At 43.6% G+C, this 19283-nt stretch overlaps 1 protein-coding gene across 1 annotated transcript in view; it reads left to right on the top strand.

Moving 5' to 3' along the window:
* Window positions 1-19283, top strand: part of LOC147726525 (chondroitin sulfate proteoglycan 4-like) — a 474128-nt gene that overhangs the window by 337554 nt on the left and 117291 nt on the right. The window contains exons 7-8 of the mRNA XM_086960631.1: window positions 6864-6995; window positions 11431-11603. Of these exons, the coding sequence (XP_086816757.1) occupies window positions 6864-6995; window positions 11431-11603 (305 nt within the window). The remainder of the gene's footprint in view (window positions 1-6863; window positions 6996-11430; window positions 11604-19283) is intronic.

The raw sequence follows: 19283 nt of genomic DNA, 5'->3' as shown, positions 1-19283 counted from the left end.
TGTCCTTAGGGCTCTGCACTTTACCACTGCTAACCAATGCTAAAGTGCTGTGCACTCTCTAGACTTAGTAATATTAGCTTAGACGTAATTGGCACTTTGAATTTACTTGTAAGCCCCAAGTAAAGTCAAACTACATGTTCCCAAGACCTGTAAATTAAACGCTACTATTGGGCCTGTAGCACTAATTGTGCCACACCCACTTAGGTTGCACTTTATACCTGTCCCAGGTCTGCCTTTGCAGCCTGTGTGTGCAGTTTTAAACTGTCATCTCGACCTGGCAAAATAAACCATTTGCATTGCCCAAACCCTCCCATTTAAAATGTCACCCATAATGTATGACCTGAATAGTCCAAAGGGCAAGGTACAGTGTATTCAAAAGTTGGAAAGGAACTTTAAGTTTTACATGTCCTGATAGTCAAAAGCTTGTAACTTAGTTTTTCACTACTGCAAGCACTGTTCCCTGTAACCTGTGTGCCTGGGTGCCCGCGCACCCCTCTCACCTTGAGCGCGCAGTGTGGCGTTTGAAATGCGCACAGCGGCAGATAGGTTCAACAGCAAGTGCCTCCTGCACTTGCTGCATTTCTTTTGTTAAAAGGGCGCCGGCCGTGGGGGAGATTGTCTGCCTTTGTAAAAGTATTCATGTCAATCGCAGCACCCGATAATGCGTTGCAATTAACATGATTACTTTCACAAAGACACACAATCTGCCCCGCAGCTGTGCCCTATTAACAAATGAAAGGCAGTAAGTCTAAAAGCAGGACATGTGCTTTCCGGTGATTGTGAAAGCACACGTTCTGGTTCTAGACTGCCTTTCTTTTGTTAATAGAGCGGAGCAAATTGTGTGTGAAAAGAATGCATGGGGCACGATCATAGCGCAACACAGCTGGACAAAACAGGACAACGCAAGGACAGCAACCTCTGGATTGGACGTTTTTTGTACCTCATCAGTGACAATACTTTCGGGGAATTTTGAAATTATAAAACATCAACAGAAGGTTAAATTTTCAAACTGTGCTTTGCAGGATAGGTTGTTGGTAATCCTTCCTTCATCATAAAGCCTCCTGGGATGGAATTGATATGTGTATGTGAAAACATTTGATTTGATTCGGTGTGTGAAGAACTGTCGTGTTTTATACACATGCCACAGCCTGCTTCCTTCCTTTTCAGTTGGTTCCCTCCTACCACTTCTCTCTGAGCTCTACACTTCTCTGTTTCACTGAAACTAATGTATCTACCTGCGTCCCATTTAAAGCACTTCTTCTGTGGTGACGGGAGGGCTTTAAGTGGGCCAGGTCTTGACGGTTTTTGACATCAGCCTCAGAATGAAAAAAAAATCGAAAAACTGCAGCAGTGCCACCCTTCACTGCCTTTGATGTAACTAAAAGACTTGTTATAGTTCTTTCATCATATAGTGCTCATCATCTCAGACCTGAACCATTTTCAATGTTTATGCAACGAAGCCATAGTTGTTGCCTATTTGTCTTATGCAACTAGCAACCGCTGACAAAGCCAATAGTCCTGGCTTGTTGTAAGTGTAATTTTACTTGTTATATATCTGGATGCAATGAGAAAATGCAGCAAAAATAACTGTCGGGCGTCACACATAGATTTTAAGCTTACTGTGCTTTTATGCCACACCCTTAATTACATCGGCCACGCCTCTTTAAGAGACCCCCCTGTTTTTTTCATCCCACTTAAAGCCCTGGGTGATGGTGTGTGATACTAGGCTCCTTGAGAAACCCACTGATTGAGCAGCATAATACCAGTGGGGTATCACACTATGCTAAGTACAGATTTTTAACTTGAGTGTTTTAAGCCACTCCCTTAATTACATTGGCCACGCCCCTATGAGAGCCCCCCAGTTTTTTCATCACACTTAAAGCCCTGACTACAAGCATAACGTGCTTTGATGTTCCATCCCGTGGTGTCAATGGACTTACTTGACGTCTGTGACTCGCTGCAGGGGAGAGCGAACGGACACATGTATATTATTGTTTCAAAAGGACCAGCTGCAAAGTTCCTTGCCACCAGCAATTTTCAGGCAATAATAAATATGTCAAGATAACTCTGGTGATTAATGTACTGCCTGGAGAGAGATTGGAATTTGCTCTAGTGGACGTTTTAAGGTAGCTCAGAGGGTTAATATGCCAGCTGCAAAGAACGTGCAGATCACAAAGTGCATAGAATGAAAATTGCTTAGTAACTACTTTTGTCAGAGAGATAATTTTGTTACTTACAGTTTATAAGTTAAAATCTAATATAGAACAGTAAACTATTAATTGTCATCAAAGAACTTCATGTATACTGCAAGGTATAGATTAGAGCGTTATGATTTTTTCCCCAGCCATTCATTATCCTAATGTTGCAAAAAGGGTTCATTTGGGTACCAAGCGATTCTTATTAAAGAGAAACCCTAACCATAGTTTTACATCTTAAATTCCAAGTTTGTTCTTCTCCAGACAAAGCACTCTTAAACTATACTGCCTACCAGCATGAATGACATGTCACTCCTTCACCTTGCAGTCCTCTGTAACATTTCGTACACCCCGATTTACATACCTATGATTGATTGTCTCTGTTTTATGTGTGTGCAATGTAGAGTACACCCTACACTGGTATGAGTAGCGCTGTAAAACAAATAAAATGCATCTCAGAGAGAGGGTAATGGAGACGTGAGCAGCACTATTAAAGGGTAATAGTGAGGGAATCACTGGCGGAGGTGGTCATTGATAAAAACAAACAAAAGATTGACGTGCCACAGATTAATGTGAGGCATTTGCAGTTTCACTACTGTGGAGTTCGGAAGGGTGAGGGGGCGGAGATGAGTGACCTTGACACTCTAACACTGCAGAATCAAAGTGAAGATCAGGGGTAGGGAGGCGGAGAGAAGTGATGTGCCTCACATGCTGCCAGGATACAAACAATACGTAAGCCTGTCGTGGAATTCATAGTACGTGATTCTTCGTTGTTAGTTTTCACTTGCGTTGGTGCTGCGAGGATTTCAAACAATTTCATGATGGCACACGGCAAGTGCAAGCAAGCTGGACATCCTGAAAACGTATGCATGCATGGACTCGTACTCATGCCCTTCAGCGTGCGCAGTTATCCCAGGGATTTCAAATACATTGCAACAAGCGAGCGCGCTCTACACAGCCTCAAACTTATGCGTGCTCGCATTTGCGTGCCTTCCTTATTGGCATGCTCATTTGCATATTTCCCAATAATTAAGTGCGCTACAAGTCTTCCAGGAAAGATGTAACGGCAATCAGGTACATGCTCATTTCAAATGCTCTTTGGGACTGCCTCTCAATGCAGGCAGTCAGTTGGTATTCATGTATTTTTTATCCTTTGTTATGATCTCTCAAATATGTTGGTTTATTTCTGGCTACCTCGTGGTTTAGGAAGACGTTGTAAAAAAGTAGTGGTTAAGCATTGTTCGATGTTTAGCTTTCGTTGTTCAGGAAGTCGTGGTTTAGGCAGTAGTTGTTAAGTCATACAACCGTCTGCAAATGGGCTTCCCATGGGACCAAAAGGTTTTCTGGTTTCCACAAATGCAACTATGAAATCAACTACAACATTAATTGCAACACTAAGTATGGCATGTACATCCTAGAGCGCACTTGCAAGAGCCAGTATGTTGGCAGCACGATCAGGCCCTTCAAAGAACAAATCAGTGAACATGCCAGAGCAATTCATCACCAAGACGGTAGATATCCCATGGTACTGCACGTTGCATCCTGTCCATCACAGGGCACCCACAAGAGGTTTACTTTTTTTGGTATCGATGTCACCGAGGCCAACAAAAGGGGTGGCAACCGGAAACTCCGACTGAGGTGCCAAGAAGCAACATGGATTATGCGTCTACGCTCTGTGAAACACGGGCAGAACACTGACCATGAGCAACAGTACTTCCTAGGTTCCTGATTCCGGTTGTTTCCAGTTTTCTTTTGATATATCTGTTCCCCGTTACATCATACACAAGGATTCTGTTTTCCACTTTGAGCCACTTGGTTCTTTATTTTAACAACGTCTCTAGCTACACCGGTGACCTCGCTGGTCACCCATTCACCAAGACCTTTGGATGTGATGTGTTGGACTCTTAACCATCTACACAATGGTTGTATATGAATGTATATACATTTTTGAACAGACTTTTCATGTACCTTCTGTTTCTGATTAGGAATTATGATTTTGTGTTTTGTTTCTCTTACCACCATTTGTGAGTCTGTTCTTTCTTTTCCAGTGTCACATGGACTCTATCTGAACATGCTTTTCATCTTTTGATTTGTCAGGAATAACCTAAGTCTCACTGTGCTGAGTGTGTTAGGTTAATTTTACCACTCACTCTTACTTAATTTTGTGTCTGTTTGGAACTTTCTGTTGGAACCCTTCCAATTTTTTATGTTTGCGCTATTATTTTGTTGGGCATTCTATTATTGAATATTTGACTTATGAGTTGTACAATGTGTTCTTATACTCTTCAATGCTTTCTGTTTAAATCTTCTATCTCTATTTTACTTTCTGTACACTCGGCTCACCTACTTCCGGGCGCCCACTGCTTCCTTTTGGGCGCGCTAGTTGTTTTTCATGACTCCGCCCCTTCTCCTTACTTATTGACCTTTCACTTTTATCCGCTCCTTGGTAAGCCCTGCTCTTGCGCCCTTCCATACTTTACATTCACTCACCTTGTGTGGGTCCTGTCTTATTATCCCCATTTCTTTACTGAACAGGACGCACTGAAGACGGATGCACCTGCCCATCTTAGCAGGATCCTGAATCCACGGGCTTAGGACATAGCCGTCCTCCCCCTTTTCATTTTATTTGCCCGCCAATATTGGCTTCCAAGTTCCTTCACACCCTTTCTGACCAGTTTGGAAATATCACCTGTCCAGCTGTGAGTTTTCGCTGGTAATGCCCCACATATGGTTATATGTCCTTTTTGTACCGGCACATTTACTTTGATACTCATATGATGTCTTCCTTCACTGTCTCTTTTCCCAGATTCAACAAGCATATTTTAACCATTCAGTTATTTAATCTGCCACTTTGTTTTATCCTCATTCTCAGTCTTTAATTGCACCTTGCCTGAGCTAGGCCACCTTGTGTGCTTTCTCCTTTCTCTTGCTTGTCCTCTGCCTCACCCTTTTCCCTCCCCAAAGTAGTAGGTCTCTTTACTTTGGGTTATGCTACCTGTGCCACACAGTTCAAACTTGTATGCCTCAATACATTTGTGTAGACATGATTTTCAAGTTATTCCATTTATTTGGACAATTATTTTTTCCTCCGTATATTAGTTAGTTGTATTACTCTGTGCTTAGGCTGCCTGTTCATTATTTATTTAGTCTTGTATGCCGTAATACATTTGTCTTGATATTATTGATAATAGTTATTACATCACTTCATTTTCTGGACAATTTTATCACTCGCATCTGCCCTTAATTATATTTTTTGTTTCGGTTCATTTTAAACTTATTGCTAACTATTATGTCACCCACATTCAGACACTCACATGTCACTCCACCATTGTTGCAATTTGTTAGAGTACACTACTTGTTGTGGAGGTTAGCCATACTGCTATTGTTTGTTCCTTGGATGATTTTTAATGCACTTGCTCCACATTTGGTTTCTTCCCGTCTTTGGTGGAGTCACTTATTTTATATGTGCTTTTCACGATTCTCATAGGGTTTCCACACACAAAGAGGTGCCTTTCTAGCATCACATCACAGATGTCAATATGATTGTCCATTGGACTATTGGCTTCTTTACTATGTACTACATTATACTTATTATGTCATCCCCAGCCCTGAAGAGTCACGGGTGACTACCCGGGTGCCGAAACATGTGTCGGCTGGTTTTCCTATGATATTACTGTCTGAAGAAAGTCTTTAATACATCCCCAAAAAAAGCATCCACTGGTGTCGACCCTTGTTATGCTTGCTCGCAATACGATTATGATTGATTGACACTCTTTTACATTTCCCTAAACATGTGCCCTGGACTTGGTTTGAATTTCAGTGTCGGCCCGTTCCCTCATTTTTCAGGGGTTGTTTGGGTTTCCCATGACCTGGTGGCACCGTATCAATTCTGTACGTTTTTACCTCACCGCTAACTGTTGAGAGCGCCATTCTTCCTGTTCACTCAAAACCCTACGCAGAATCTGTACTCTATTGCTAAATTCCACTTCTCTGTTTGTGGAAAATGTGATTTGAATTTTGTGTGAATTTTAGTTCAGCCTTTGTTTTTTCCTTACTTTTTTAAACTTTATTTGAACTTTGGAATTTTGAGTACTCCATGGAAAACAATGGGGTGCTCCGGGCTTCTAAAGGCTGGTAAAAGCCTGAAGTATCAACATTCCAATGTTTAACAAAGACCTCATTGAGTCCAGGGGATTTCAACCCACTCAGGTTCCGTGAGGCCTTTGTTTTGCAAATTAGAACATACTGTCTTCTCTGGGCCGAATGTTCTAATAGCCTTACAGCCTACTGTAACTGCTCTACCGGCCATTAAAGGCCCACTCCCTTGTTAAAAGGGCCTCGCCTTCCAGCTCGGGCCTTTAACAATGGCCGGTAGAGCCCGCTGTGTCAGGCTCTAAGGTTATATTGTTAGTTTTACATTGTTTATTTTCAGACCATAAAGAACTTTTATGGTCTTTCTGACCCATTCCATTGTCAGTTTCTGTGTGCTCTCAAATATGGCTTGTTGGGTGGGCTGTTACCCAAAAAGTATAACCTGATCCCTGACTCAAAAAGGTTGGATACTTCTGACATATTGGCCATATTTTGCATTTGGTTACAGTAGCATCAATACCATGACATAGCTGTTGAATATTTATACCAAATTGTATTCTGTCGCTTTTGTTTCAGGCGCAATGTCTGGAGGATTTAATTTCCAGGTTACAGATGGGCTGAATTTTGCTCCTAAACAGATCTTCAGCATCACCGCCAGAACTCTCGTTATTAATCTAGAGATCAACATGGGACTCGAGGTCTTTCCAGGTACAATACTGCACCATTTTAAACTGATCTTCTATGTTGTAATTTACTGTCTTAAAGTATGATATTGCGGAAAAACTACCTGATCAACCCTTAAAGTTCTAAAACTATAGGAATGGTACAAAACTTTAGAGCTTTCATATAAGTTCACCTACAGCACAAGGTTCAAATGTATCCAATTCAACTACCCGCATTGAGCACACCTAACACCACACAGATTGAACATAATGCTCCAGGGCACCAATATAAGCTGCCCATGATACGCTCCAGTAAAAGCAAACTTTTCAGATATGCTGTGGGCTTCTGGACTGGCAACAGACCTGGAGCATACCCTTTGATGCCGCAGCTCTACACATCAGGGATATGCCTGCTTGGTCTGAAAGAAAGGCGGCCAGAGAAACAAGCATTGGAAAGGCCAATCTATCTCAGCAATGCGAGAGCTGTTGGCTTTTTCAATGTGTGTCAGCATTGCATAGCTAAATTTTAAGTGCTCCTCAGGCTTATGCAGCACCCAAGCGCCCGCATCTGTTGCAGCCTTACTCCTTTGTGTAACCACGGGAATACCTTACCAAGGCATCCAAAATTAAATTTACCATTTGATAGAGAGCAAAACACAATATGAGCTGTGTCAATTCCCTTTAATGTGTGCTGCCAAAATGACCTAGTAAAATGATGATACTTATTTTGTTAACCTCTCAAGAACGTAAGATTGCCTTAGTGCAATTCATACTTGTGACTTGCATGTTACACACACACACATGCATACTTCAGGCACTCAACCCACTGAGCTATCGGACTAGCTAGAAATATCAAGGCCAACAATCATCAAAATGAAGAGATCATAACAATGGAGACCAAGGAAGGGATTGCTGATGTATTATGCACTGTATTGTAAACCACCAAATACTTACTATACAAATGCACTCCAGCGCCTAGAGATGCAGTTGGTGACATATGACTCTTTCCAATGACCGTCCAGTGAATTGAAGCAAGCCTTTCCTGCAGCCTGTTTTATTAGTAACCAGTGATGTGATCCTGTTTTTGGAGCTATTGACCTTGCAAGGCAATGGAGACTATGGAGGGGATTGCTGATGTACTGTGCGCTGTATTGTAAACCACAAACCGTTTACTATAGAGGACATTCTCCACCTCACCCAAGTCAAGTGCAGATCCTACACATCAACAGAAATTGTGATCTAAATGGCGACTCACTATCTTTAGCTCATTGCTTCAAAAGTGGAGCTGATCATATATGGCAACAAAGAGGGACTTCTTTATCTGAATAAAGAACTAAAATGCTAGTAAGCCATATACACAAATGAGGTGCATATCTATCATTACAGGAAAACCATGTTTACATCGACTATACATTCCACAGTTGTGGCCGAAGACTTTCCATTCAAGTTTAAGCGAACACAAGAAGTGATGATAAATTCCAGAATCAGGAAAGAGTCAAAAGAACAGAGTAATCAGAAATATTTTTTCTGCTAACTAACTTCAGTTAATTTTATTATCTATTATTTGAAATTCTAGTGTGCCTCTAACCATTGTTTTATTTAATACACAATGCCAAAGTTCAGGAAAGGTGCGCTGCCTTTAGAGGTGCACCTTAAACCAGTCCATTATATGTATTTTCCTCCCGTTTGATGTAATCAAACACCCCCAAAAATGTTTAGCGCTTGATTTGCTTAAGCAGAGAAAAAACACAAATCTTCAATTTATCTTTGAGGCTGAGGCCAGCATGGCAGCGCATTTTAGCGGAACAGGCAGCAATTGTTATTTCCATATAAGGAAACTAAAACCCATTTTGCAACTGCAATTGTAAATGAGTTGACTGCTAATTAAACACTGCCTGCACTCTTGTAATGCTGTATGTTTTTGGCTTCCTTGGTCCCTTTTTAGTTGCCTATAAAGAGCATAAAATATAGCCATAAGAGGTTCTCCGGATTGTTGTGCATCCAATGCAAAGTGTGTTTGCATGACCTGTGACTATTTATTCATGATTCCAGGTACTGGTACTTAAAAGAATACCATATCAGCCTTTCAGAACCTAGCAAGTGGTCCCTGAATGCGGGTCATACCTTCCATCTCCTAGTAAAGAATCTTAAAAATCAGACGGCATCTGCTTCACTTTCAACATCACCGGACTTCAATAAATAGCAGGCTCTCATCAATTCCAATTAAAACAAGGGACTCCGCTACTTGGGTATGGGAACATCCTTTACAACGCAACTTTTACCACGCAGTGCCTTTACGACGCAACTTTTACAACGCAAACCATTACAACGCATTGCGCTAGGGGGCGCTCTAGGATAGGGAATAGGTTTAATGTACTATCCAACACCTTCCCTACTATCCACGGGGACTGGAGTTGGAATAGTAAATTAAACTATTCACTATCCAGCGCCCCAAAGCACTATGCGTTGTAAAGCAATGCGTTGTAAAAACCGCGTTGTAAAGGCATGCGTGGTAAAAGCATGCGTTGTAACGTCATACATCCCGTGGGTCTGTATAGCCATTGTGTCCAAGGGATCCTGCGATTGATAAGGAAAATGACTCTTAAGTGCTCTTTAACAAAGAAAAAAGTAGTTAGTAAAACAGACCCTGAAATGAAAGCAGTGAAGAGATAGTGTAAATGGTCCATGCTCTAGGGGAGGACTAAACACAGGAAGAGGCATGACGCATCCATGCCATGGAAAAATGGGAAGAAAGAATAGTAGAGCGACAATGGAGCCAACAAATGGGAAGCTTATAAGCGAGCTGAAGCCCACAAAGTACATACAGCATGTTTCTTCAAGACGGCGCTTGCTCTGTCTATCCGAGACCTAAAATGTGGGCAATAAGTTCCTAGACTTGGCTCTGGGACTAGCGAGTAGAGATGTTATGTTATGTTATGTTATAGGGTATTTGTAAAGCCCGCGGCTACTCCTGAGAGTGTCCTGGCGCTGACCTAACCCTGTTGACAGAACAATAGGAAGCGTCTACGGGTGCCTCGACTATAATTGAAACAGCCAGGTTTTTAGCTTTCTCCTAAAGCTGAGAAGAACTTGTTCCTGTCTCCAGAGAGGTGGAAGGCTATTCCAAAGTCTAGCAGCGGTCACCTGGAACGAGCGTCCGCCCAACCGAGAGCGGGTGAATTTTGGCGCCACCGACAGCCTCTGGGTTGAGGATTGCAATTTTCTGATAGGGGCATAAGGCTGGATTCGCTCCTAACGTAAGGGGCTCCAACATTGTGAAAGGCTTTGAAGACTAGTACCAGAGCCTCAAAAATCACCCTTTTGCACATCGGGAGCCAGTGCAGGGACATCAGGAGAGGTGTCATATGAGTTCTAAGGTCAACCAACAGGACGGCCCTTGCCGCCTCACAGTTGATGGCAGGTAGGGGTAGGAACGTAGGCTGCAGTGGAAGGGGCTGCACTGCACACTGAAGAGTCAATGGGTCTGCACAAAAAACCAATCAAGGAGCTATGGCAGGAGGTGGTTACTGACTTCCTGTCCTGCGACACTCTGGATGAGATAAACCGAAACAGTGCAGGACTGTGATCATGCGTGTGAATGATGAAAGGCACTCTGCCCCCCTGCCAGAAAGTTTCTGGTATCCCCGCGCTTCCTATGCCCCACGTACCCATACAGGGAAGTGTGATATTGCTGCACCTCATAGAGACATATGAGGCCAAGCTGACCCTCATTGAGCAATTTATTTCTTAAAATAGTCTACTGTTTGTTCAATACACATGTTGGTAATCCCACTTCTTTCTCTATGTATGGGGGGCATGGGTACAAAGGAAAAATGCTTAATACAACTGAAACGGGCTGTCTACTGATTCAACAGTGGCAATTATATAGGGTAAACTATAACAAATTATTGGGCAACAAGCACATTTTCATTGTTGATGCTGAATGTTCTTGCAATGAGCTTAAAAAGATGCCTATTGCTGTAATGTTTTATTATTCCATAATCAATAAAAAAAGTAAAGGAAGAAATGGCTTTTAACACCTTGCCCACTGCGTGAATTCTGCTGCGGTGCTGGTGATTTATTGAGTGGGCGGTTTTCGGACGGCCCCCGGCCGTCCTCCGCACACGCCCACTGTGACGTCTGACGGCCCTGGGCCGTCCGACGGATGAAAGGGGTTAAGGCAGAAATACTCTTCAGGCATAATTCTGCTGAATCTTGCCGTATTCTTTGGAAATTCCGATTATGTGAGTTTTACGCCCACCTCTAATATTGAACTGTATCTTGGAGTTTTTCTGCTAAACAGGGTACACGTCTCAGTAATCGCTTCAGAACATGTGTAAACACAAGTCTGTTTAATCAAGATTTTCTAGTAAAATGCCCCTGAATGAATATGTTTTTATGTGTCATGTGAACTGTAACTTCTTATCTCCCCAACTAGCATTGAAATACAGGGCCCTAAATTACAATCTTCGCAATTCCAGGCACCAAGAAAGCTTTGTCATCTAGTGTTTTGAGAGCAGTAACGAACGATGAAGATAATGCCATGAACAGGAGTATCACATTTACCATTGTGGAGAAGCCCAAACTCGGAAGGCTAATAACTTTGAACTCAAACAACCTCACACTTGAGATATCCAGTTTTACTCAAGTGATGGTGAGTAGTTTATGCAGCATACAGTGTATCGCACCTAGGGCTAAATGTAGAATACAGTTGTTTTCATCTCTGTGAATGAATGCCAGCACAGACTGGAGTGGTGTCTTTGGTAAGTTGTAACCGAGTCCTGTAACCACTGAATGAAAATGAATGCGAGGGATTTGTGGAAAGGCTAATACCTTATCATATAATTTTTAGCAGTGCACTTGAATATGTTAATTCTTGTAACCATACTGCATTACTTGCATCTTGTTTCACCCTGGGTGTGAAAAATAATTGAATTGCTTAATATCAGCCTGATCCTGATTTTATTGTTCATTTTATTGTACTTCTAGTAGATTTCAGCCTGTCTCTCCATGGTTCATTGTACTGTACCTCTAGCATATTTTAACCTGTGCCACAGATGTTCAAGTTACTGTACCTCCAGTAGATTTCGACCTGTCTCCTAAAGGTTCATTGAAATGTATCTCTCATGGATTTAAGCCGATGTTCCAAATATTCATTGTCCTGCCCCTTGAGTAGATTTCAACCTGTGTCGATGAGGTTCGTTGTACTGTAGCTCTAGTACATTTCAGCCTGTGTTCTATAAAGGCCGTGTACTATATCACATAGTAGATATCAACCTGCGTCCTGGAAGTTCATTATGCTGTACCTTTATTTTATTTTACCTTATGTCCAATACGTTCTTTGTACTGTACACTAAGTAGATTTCAACCTATGTCCCAGGCTCTTATTGTACTGTACCTTGACTACATTTCAACCTGTGTCCCAGAAGGTCATTTTACTGTACCTCTAGTTGAGTTCAAACTCTGTCCCAAGGGTTCCTTTCTACCCTAGTAGATTTCAGCCTGTTTCCTAAAAGTTAATTGTACTGAACCTCTGGTAGATTTCAACCTGTGTCTCAGAAGTTCATATTACTGTACTTCTCTTAGGGATGGTCTGTTTACTACTATTTCAAGAGCATTATTATTACACCTGAATGTTGTGCTGTTAATATAGAGTGCCCCCCTTCCTCATCCGGTGCAATCATCCCACACAATTCAAACATGCTATTGGTGAGAAAAAGCTACAAATAATTGTTTGGTGCACAAGAGAATGGTGAACATTCAGAATCCTTATGCACTGCTGCGTAAGGTGCAGTAAGACCCTTTCAGAACCCAGCTTCCCTTCATTAATTCATTGACTAAATTATTGCCTTCACTTCTGTATTGCACCCTGCGTTGGAAGGTTCACACTGCACAAATATCTGACGCATACAGACAGAAGTTTTAAGGTTACAACTAAAAGGTCCTAAGATCCACCAATTACGATAATGAACATACTAATGAACATACTATTATTTTCCCCCTCTGCCCTTATATTACACTACCTTTAGGGTGATCAGATGCCTCAGGCACTGTGATACATGGTTTCCAGTGTGTCTAGTGTTAGGCTTTGTTTTGCATAATCAAAATAGGTCTCAAAGACTGTTCTTAAAGTACATATCATAATATAGACTTTATTTTATTAAAATAAAGGCATTCTGCTTACATTAGTCATGCCAGGGGTTGTAGTCAGTTCTTGAACTCATATGGCCCCATCACATTCTTATGAGGTCTAGCCACAAACAGTTGTCTTGCTCTCTAGCAGACCTCATATATCCACCCAGTTTCACATGACACATAATAGTAAAATATAATAATACTTCCTATTTATAAAACACAGTCATATCGCCTCCTTAAGGGTTTTAAGGCACTAGGGGCCCTCGGGGAGATTAAGTTAGCTATTGTCCAGAGTCACATGGTCCTGAGCTGAGCTGCCGCTGGTGCCGGGAATCGAACTGCAAGCCCTGCAAGCCCTGCGCTCCTGAGTCAGCCGCACTGGCTGCTGCACCACACGTCTCCCACACTATATAACATACAGAGAGGCACTTTGGGTTATGCCTCTTCAGCATCTGGCTTGCTTGAGCGGGCCTCGTTCACTGAGATGTTGTGGGAACAGCCCAAAGCAATATGTGGATCTTCATACTTTTAGCGTTTACTGCTTCCATGAGGGAGAAGGAAGCAATGAAGTAGATTCACTATGTAATGGTCATAGTTGACAGGTTGAGATTTTTTCCAGCAGAAATTGAAATTTTCCCCCCATTTGTGCGAGCAAAAACTCAACTGGGAGACTGGCACAAAAGTGGGCTTTATTTATGTAAAGTGTGTGCTTTTTTTCCACATGCTTGCTACGTCTTATTCTGTGTGCTTATTGCTGACCTATGGATGGGTAAAGAGGGTTCACATAAACATGGTGAATGTGATACAGACTTGTTTGCGTAATGCTAATGTAGTGGCACTGCAGTCATCCAATCATGTTGTCTCAGCCACAGCCATTCGCCATTCACTGTCCATCACCAACTGGACCTCTTGGCTCCAGAGGTATGTCTCTCTTGGCGATGCACCATCTCCTTATACAGCGTAATTCATGGAAGGTGGCCACGAGTGATCCCACCATCTGTCTACATAGTCCTGGATCATGATCTGCCATGCCCAGTGACGTTAAACAGTCTCCTATGGTGCCTCCACTAAGGAGATACCTTGTGCAGTAAGACCAACTGGGCCTTCTATTAAAGAAAACTGAGTGTAGTACTGGGCAATTTGTTACAATATACAATTTCTAGTGGAACACCTCCTATGGGAATACAGCAAGTTTGCAGACCTACTAACGCATAAAATAAGTCCAACAGCAGTACTTTTGTAGATGGGAGAACCAAATAATCAACCTCTTCAACACTCATGAAAACACCCAAACTTCAACTCTACGTATCCACATCAACAGTTAATAAGGTGTGCATTAAGGTTTGAGGTGGTCAGGGACAGTTGAATACACTTTTCCACTTCTCTTACTTATCCCGTACTTGGTGAGGAGGATAATGCAAGTCTCCAAGACCCTCAATATCGTGAAACCAACCTGGGCCAAACCGCCATGGTGCCCAGTGCTGCTAGAGATGTCTACCTGCCCTCATGAGGAGCTCCAAATCAGGAAGGACGTTCTCATTCAACATCAGGGAGAAATCAGCCACCCTTGCCCAGAAGCAAAAGCTAGCAATTTGGCACCTGAGGTCTTAGAATTCGGGTACGTAAATCTGTCAGAAGATTATATGGGCACTTAGAGCAAACCAAGTAGTCCTACCACTCATGCATCACATGCTGCCAGATGGAAGCGGCTTTCCCACTTCTGCCTTGTGAACCAGCTTGATCCCTTTAATATAATGGTATCCCATATATAATGTCCTACCTCTTACATCTTCAAAAAGCAGGACTAGTATATATAGCTATACACCTCCATCTAGCAGTGGTAGCTGCATTCATGCGGAACAGGGGACGCTCATCCCTTTTCTGAATTCCTGTGGTTAGGCTTTTTTGATTGTCTCCTAAGATCATGCCTTCAAAGTCCCTCCAGCACCGGCTTGGAATTCAAGTGTGGTTCTCACTGGGCTCATTAGAACCTCTACATTCAGCATATGTTCAGTTCCTTTCATGGAAGGTATTCTTTTTGATAGCTATAAATTCCTTAAAATGTGTTAGTGAGTTACAGGCACTCCCTATTCAAGAGCCATTCATTTAGGTACAAAGAGACAGGGTGGTCTTTTGTTTGATTACGAAGTTCATACCTAAGGTAATTTACCCTTTCCAATTGAATAAGACTGTTGAGCTGCCTGTCTTATTTCCACTCTCAGATTCCATTACGGAACAAGCTTTGCACACACTAGATGTCAGATGAGCCCTTTTGGACCTGTCAACCTTAGGGTGGTCTTCCCCCGAACGGTTTGCCTTCTCCCCTCCTGTGTTGCTGAATTTGTTGTCCTTAGGACTCAGGCATGGCAAAATAAATCCCTAGCCAGGCTTAAAAATCCATTTTTATTACATATGTCACCCCTAATGTAGGCCCTAAGCAGCCCATAGAGCAGGGTTCATTGTATTAAAAAAGTTGGACATGTTTTTTTTTAAAGTTTTACATGTCTTAGTAGTGAAATATTCACAGATTCATTCATCACTATTGTGAGGCATATCTCTCTCCTAGGAAAACAGTGGGTTCCCTTATTACATTTTATAAGTGATAGTAGACATTAGAAATCATTTTCATTGACATTTGATGTACACATTTTCTTTATCATTACTATTGTAAAACAAGCAAACATAAACCCATTAACCCCCCCCCGTTGCATTAACTCACCACAGCGTCTTATTTGCCACTGCATTTCCCGGTCCCACACATACAGTCCTTCGCTGCCCCCCAAATCACCTACCCCAAGTGCCCATGTAACACCATAGATGCCGATGAGTCTACCGGGGGCACTGGGTCCAGGTCTAGGCCTTGATAATCCGCCCATCTCTTCCAAATTTTGAGATGCTTTTGTGGGCAACCCCTGGCCTTAAATACTGGGATCTCCAACCCCATGCAGAAGTCTAGCTCATTCCTCCATGCCGAGAGAGAGGGCGGAATTATGCAGAGAGAGAGGGCGGAATTGTCGCCTTCCACCCCCTTGCTATATCCATTTTCGCCAAAGTAATTCCCAGCAGCAACAAGTGTCGCTTGTAGATGTTACCTCCTATATCCTCCGTATTGTGTAGGATTACCAGTCTGGAGGAGAAAAGAAGCTTCCACCCCAACACCTCTGCCAGACAGGCCATTACCCCCGCCAAAATTTTGTGAGTGCTGTACAGTGCCAGATAGTGTGCATCAGGGACCCCTCTCTCAGCTACAGTGCAGACATATCGGGGATGTAACAAGACCCACTCTCCATTGCCTGAGCCTGGTATAGTAAACCCGGTGAAGGTATTTGAATTGAATGAGACGCAATCGCATCGCGATTGCTGCCTCTCTAGGAGACGCCAGTGCTTCCATCCAGTCATCTCCATCAAGCTGGCCAATGTCCCCAGACCATGCTTCTATTGGCGCTGTGTGTCACCAGGGACTGATAGATCTTTGATATTTTGCGGTCTTGCAGATCACCCATGAAAACCTTGGCTTCTACCAGGTTAAATTCAGGGAGCGCTTCTAGTCCCGAGACACTAGGGTGGATGACATGCCGAAATAGGAGGTATTTATAAAACTGGGTTTTCGGCATCTAGTACTCGTGTTGCAGATCTTAAAACGACTTCAACGTCAAGCCTCGCATTACGTCTCCTAAGGTCGAAATGCCAATATTATCCCACCCCCGGAACCCGGATAACGCAGCCAGCTGCGTAAGATGACCATTATACCACAGTGGGGTTTCTCCGGTCATCTTATTCCACCACCCCATTCTGCTGAGAGATTGTTTCTGTACCTGGAACACTACTCTTGTAGCCGGCGGGAGAGAGTTGCGCAATGTCACAGAGTACAAAATGGTATGTAGAGTGGATTCCCCATACTCTGTCATTCCACCGTGTAGGCGGGGTCCTTCCTATCCCCAAAACACCATTCATTCAGCACCAGGAGATGCGAAGCCAGGTAATACGATTGGACATCTGACGTAGCCAGCCCCCAACAATATGTAGATTGGAAGCAGGTCCGCAGCGCCACCCTGGACGACCCCCTTGCCCACGGGAATTGCCCTAATGCTGCATTACCTTGGTGGAACCACATAGGAAGTACTGGGTATGAATCGTTCTGTAGCTGATAAAGCAGACGCGGTAGTAATACGATCTTGAAGATGGTCGATCTGCCAAAGATGGAGAGGGGTATATGTGACCAATTTTTCATCTCCTTGCACACTCGTGCCCATACTGGTGCTATATTGCTGTCCAACGCCACTTTCGGTGATTCTGATAAGAAAACTCCCAGGTATTTCAAGCCCTCCAATGTAACCTGGACTGCCGAGACCCATGACCCCAGTTCTGCAGCTCCTCCTAGTGTCCACAGTGTGGATTTATGCGGGTTCATAAATAGACCAAACGTTTCCCCAAAGACTTGCATAATGCGCAACAAACTCGGTCCCATCCTATTAATGTCTGTTAGGAAAAATAGGACATCATCTGCATATAAAGCAATGCGGTCAGAGAGCCCCTGGTCCCATTCAAAACCCACCACATGTGCATCCATTCTTACCCATGCCACCAGGAGCTCCATAGCTAAAGCAAAGAGGTACGGAGACAACGGACACCCCTGGCGGATGCCCCTACCAATTGGAAACGTAATGGATGTGGAACCAGCAACCCGGACTGACGCTGTAAGGTTTGTATATAGCAGTTTTAGGTATGACAGGAAGCGAGGACCTATGTTCAGTCGGTACAATAATGCAAACAAATAGACCCAACTAAGGGAATCAAATGCCCTATCCAAATATGCCATCACGAGGGCAGCCCACACACCCTTTCCCTGAACCGCTGCTATAGCCGTGTGCGCCTGTCTGATATTGTGACGTGTAGCCCTCTGAGTCATAAATCTTGCCTGGTCGGGATGTATCAGATTAGTTATGTGAGATTGGAGGCGATTGGCCAACGCTTTGGCCAGAATTTTGGCCTCAACGTTTAGCTTGTTGGTCGGGGGTCGGCCTGGCTTATGAAACACCACCACCTCTGCCTGCCTCCAGTCTTGTGGTAGGTACCCTTGTCATCGGCTTCCTTAAGGACCTGAAGATAACGGGCCCTAATTTGGAGGAGTATTTCTTAAAGAATTCACATGGGAACCCATTTGGACCAGGCGCCTTGCCGCAGTTTAGGTCTCCCAGCGCAGCACTTATCTTCTCGTCTGTAAATGGAAGTTCAAGGACTGCGCGTGCTTCGTCTGAAAGGGCGCTCGGAGGTAAGTCAGATAGAAAACGCTGCACCACAGTGTCCTGCAGGAGCTCCCTAGAGGTATATATGTCTGCATAGTAGCGCGCAAAGCTCTCTGCAATGAGAGATAGGTCACTCATGATCCGACCATCAGGCCCCGGTATATTCGGGAGAACCTGTGGTTGTAAGGCCCCTTGACACAATCTATGTAATAATATACCAGACTTATCACCCCATTGATGAATTCTGTTGTGGGATTGTAGCCACACAAATCGGACCTCATCCATCAGGGTGTCCGTATGGAATTGTCGCTCTAAAGCCAGTTGTCGGCGCACCAAACTTCCCCCCTTCCCTCTACTTTTCTGTTCCAATTCTAATAAGCGTCCTCCGACTGTAGAAGCGATTCCCGCAGAACTTGATGGGACACCGCGCAGTATGAGATGTCCACCCCCCGCAGGGTAGGCTTCATAGCCTCCCATAAGGTTGCTGCCTTGGCTACGGTACCCAGGTTTGTATTCAGGTATTGCTCTATTGCCTGCTCCAAGTGTTCCCGATACTGTTCATCTTGCAGCTGCCAGGGGGAAAACGCCAATGAAAGGGCTGATTCTCGGGGCCCAGCTGCATTGTCAAGAGCACTGGGGAGTGATCGGACAAACCTCTTCGGAGAATCTCTACCGCCCTCACACGTCCTACAACACCCATTGGTACAAATCTGTAGTCAAGGCGGGAATATGAATCATGGGTTGTCGAGGAGTACGTATAGCCTAATTTCTCGTGATGCAGTCGCCTCCATGTATCCACCCATCCCAGGCGTTCAGTCTGGTAATGTGTGAGACAGCGGGATGTTCTCCCGCTCTCCATCTGTCTGTGGTCAGATTCATTAAACTATTCCAGTCCCCCCTATGATCGCTAGCCCCTCAGGGATATCAGCCCACTTTGACGTAAGGCACTCCAC

The sequence above is a fragment of the Lissotriton vulgaris genome, chromosome 3_1 (assembly GCF_964263255.1).
Source record: "Lissotriton vulgaris chromosome 3_1, aLisVul1.2, whole genome shotgun sequence".
Classification (NCBI taxonomy): Eukaryota; Metazoa; Chordata; class Amphibia; order Caudata; family Salamandridae; genus Lissotriton; species Lissotriton vulgaris.
Note: the sequence above shows the minus strand (reverse complement) of the source record. Positions and strands in the feature narration are given on the sequence as shown.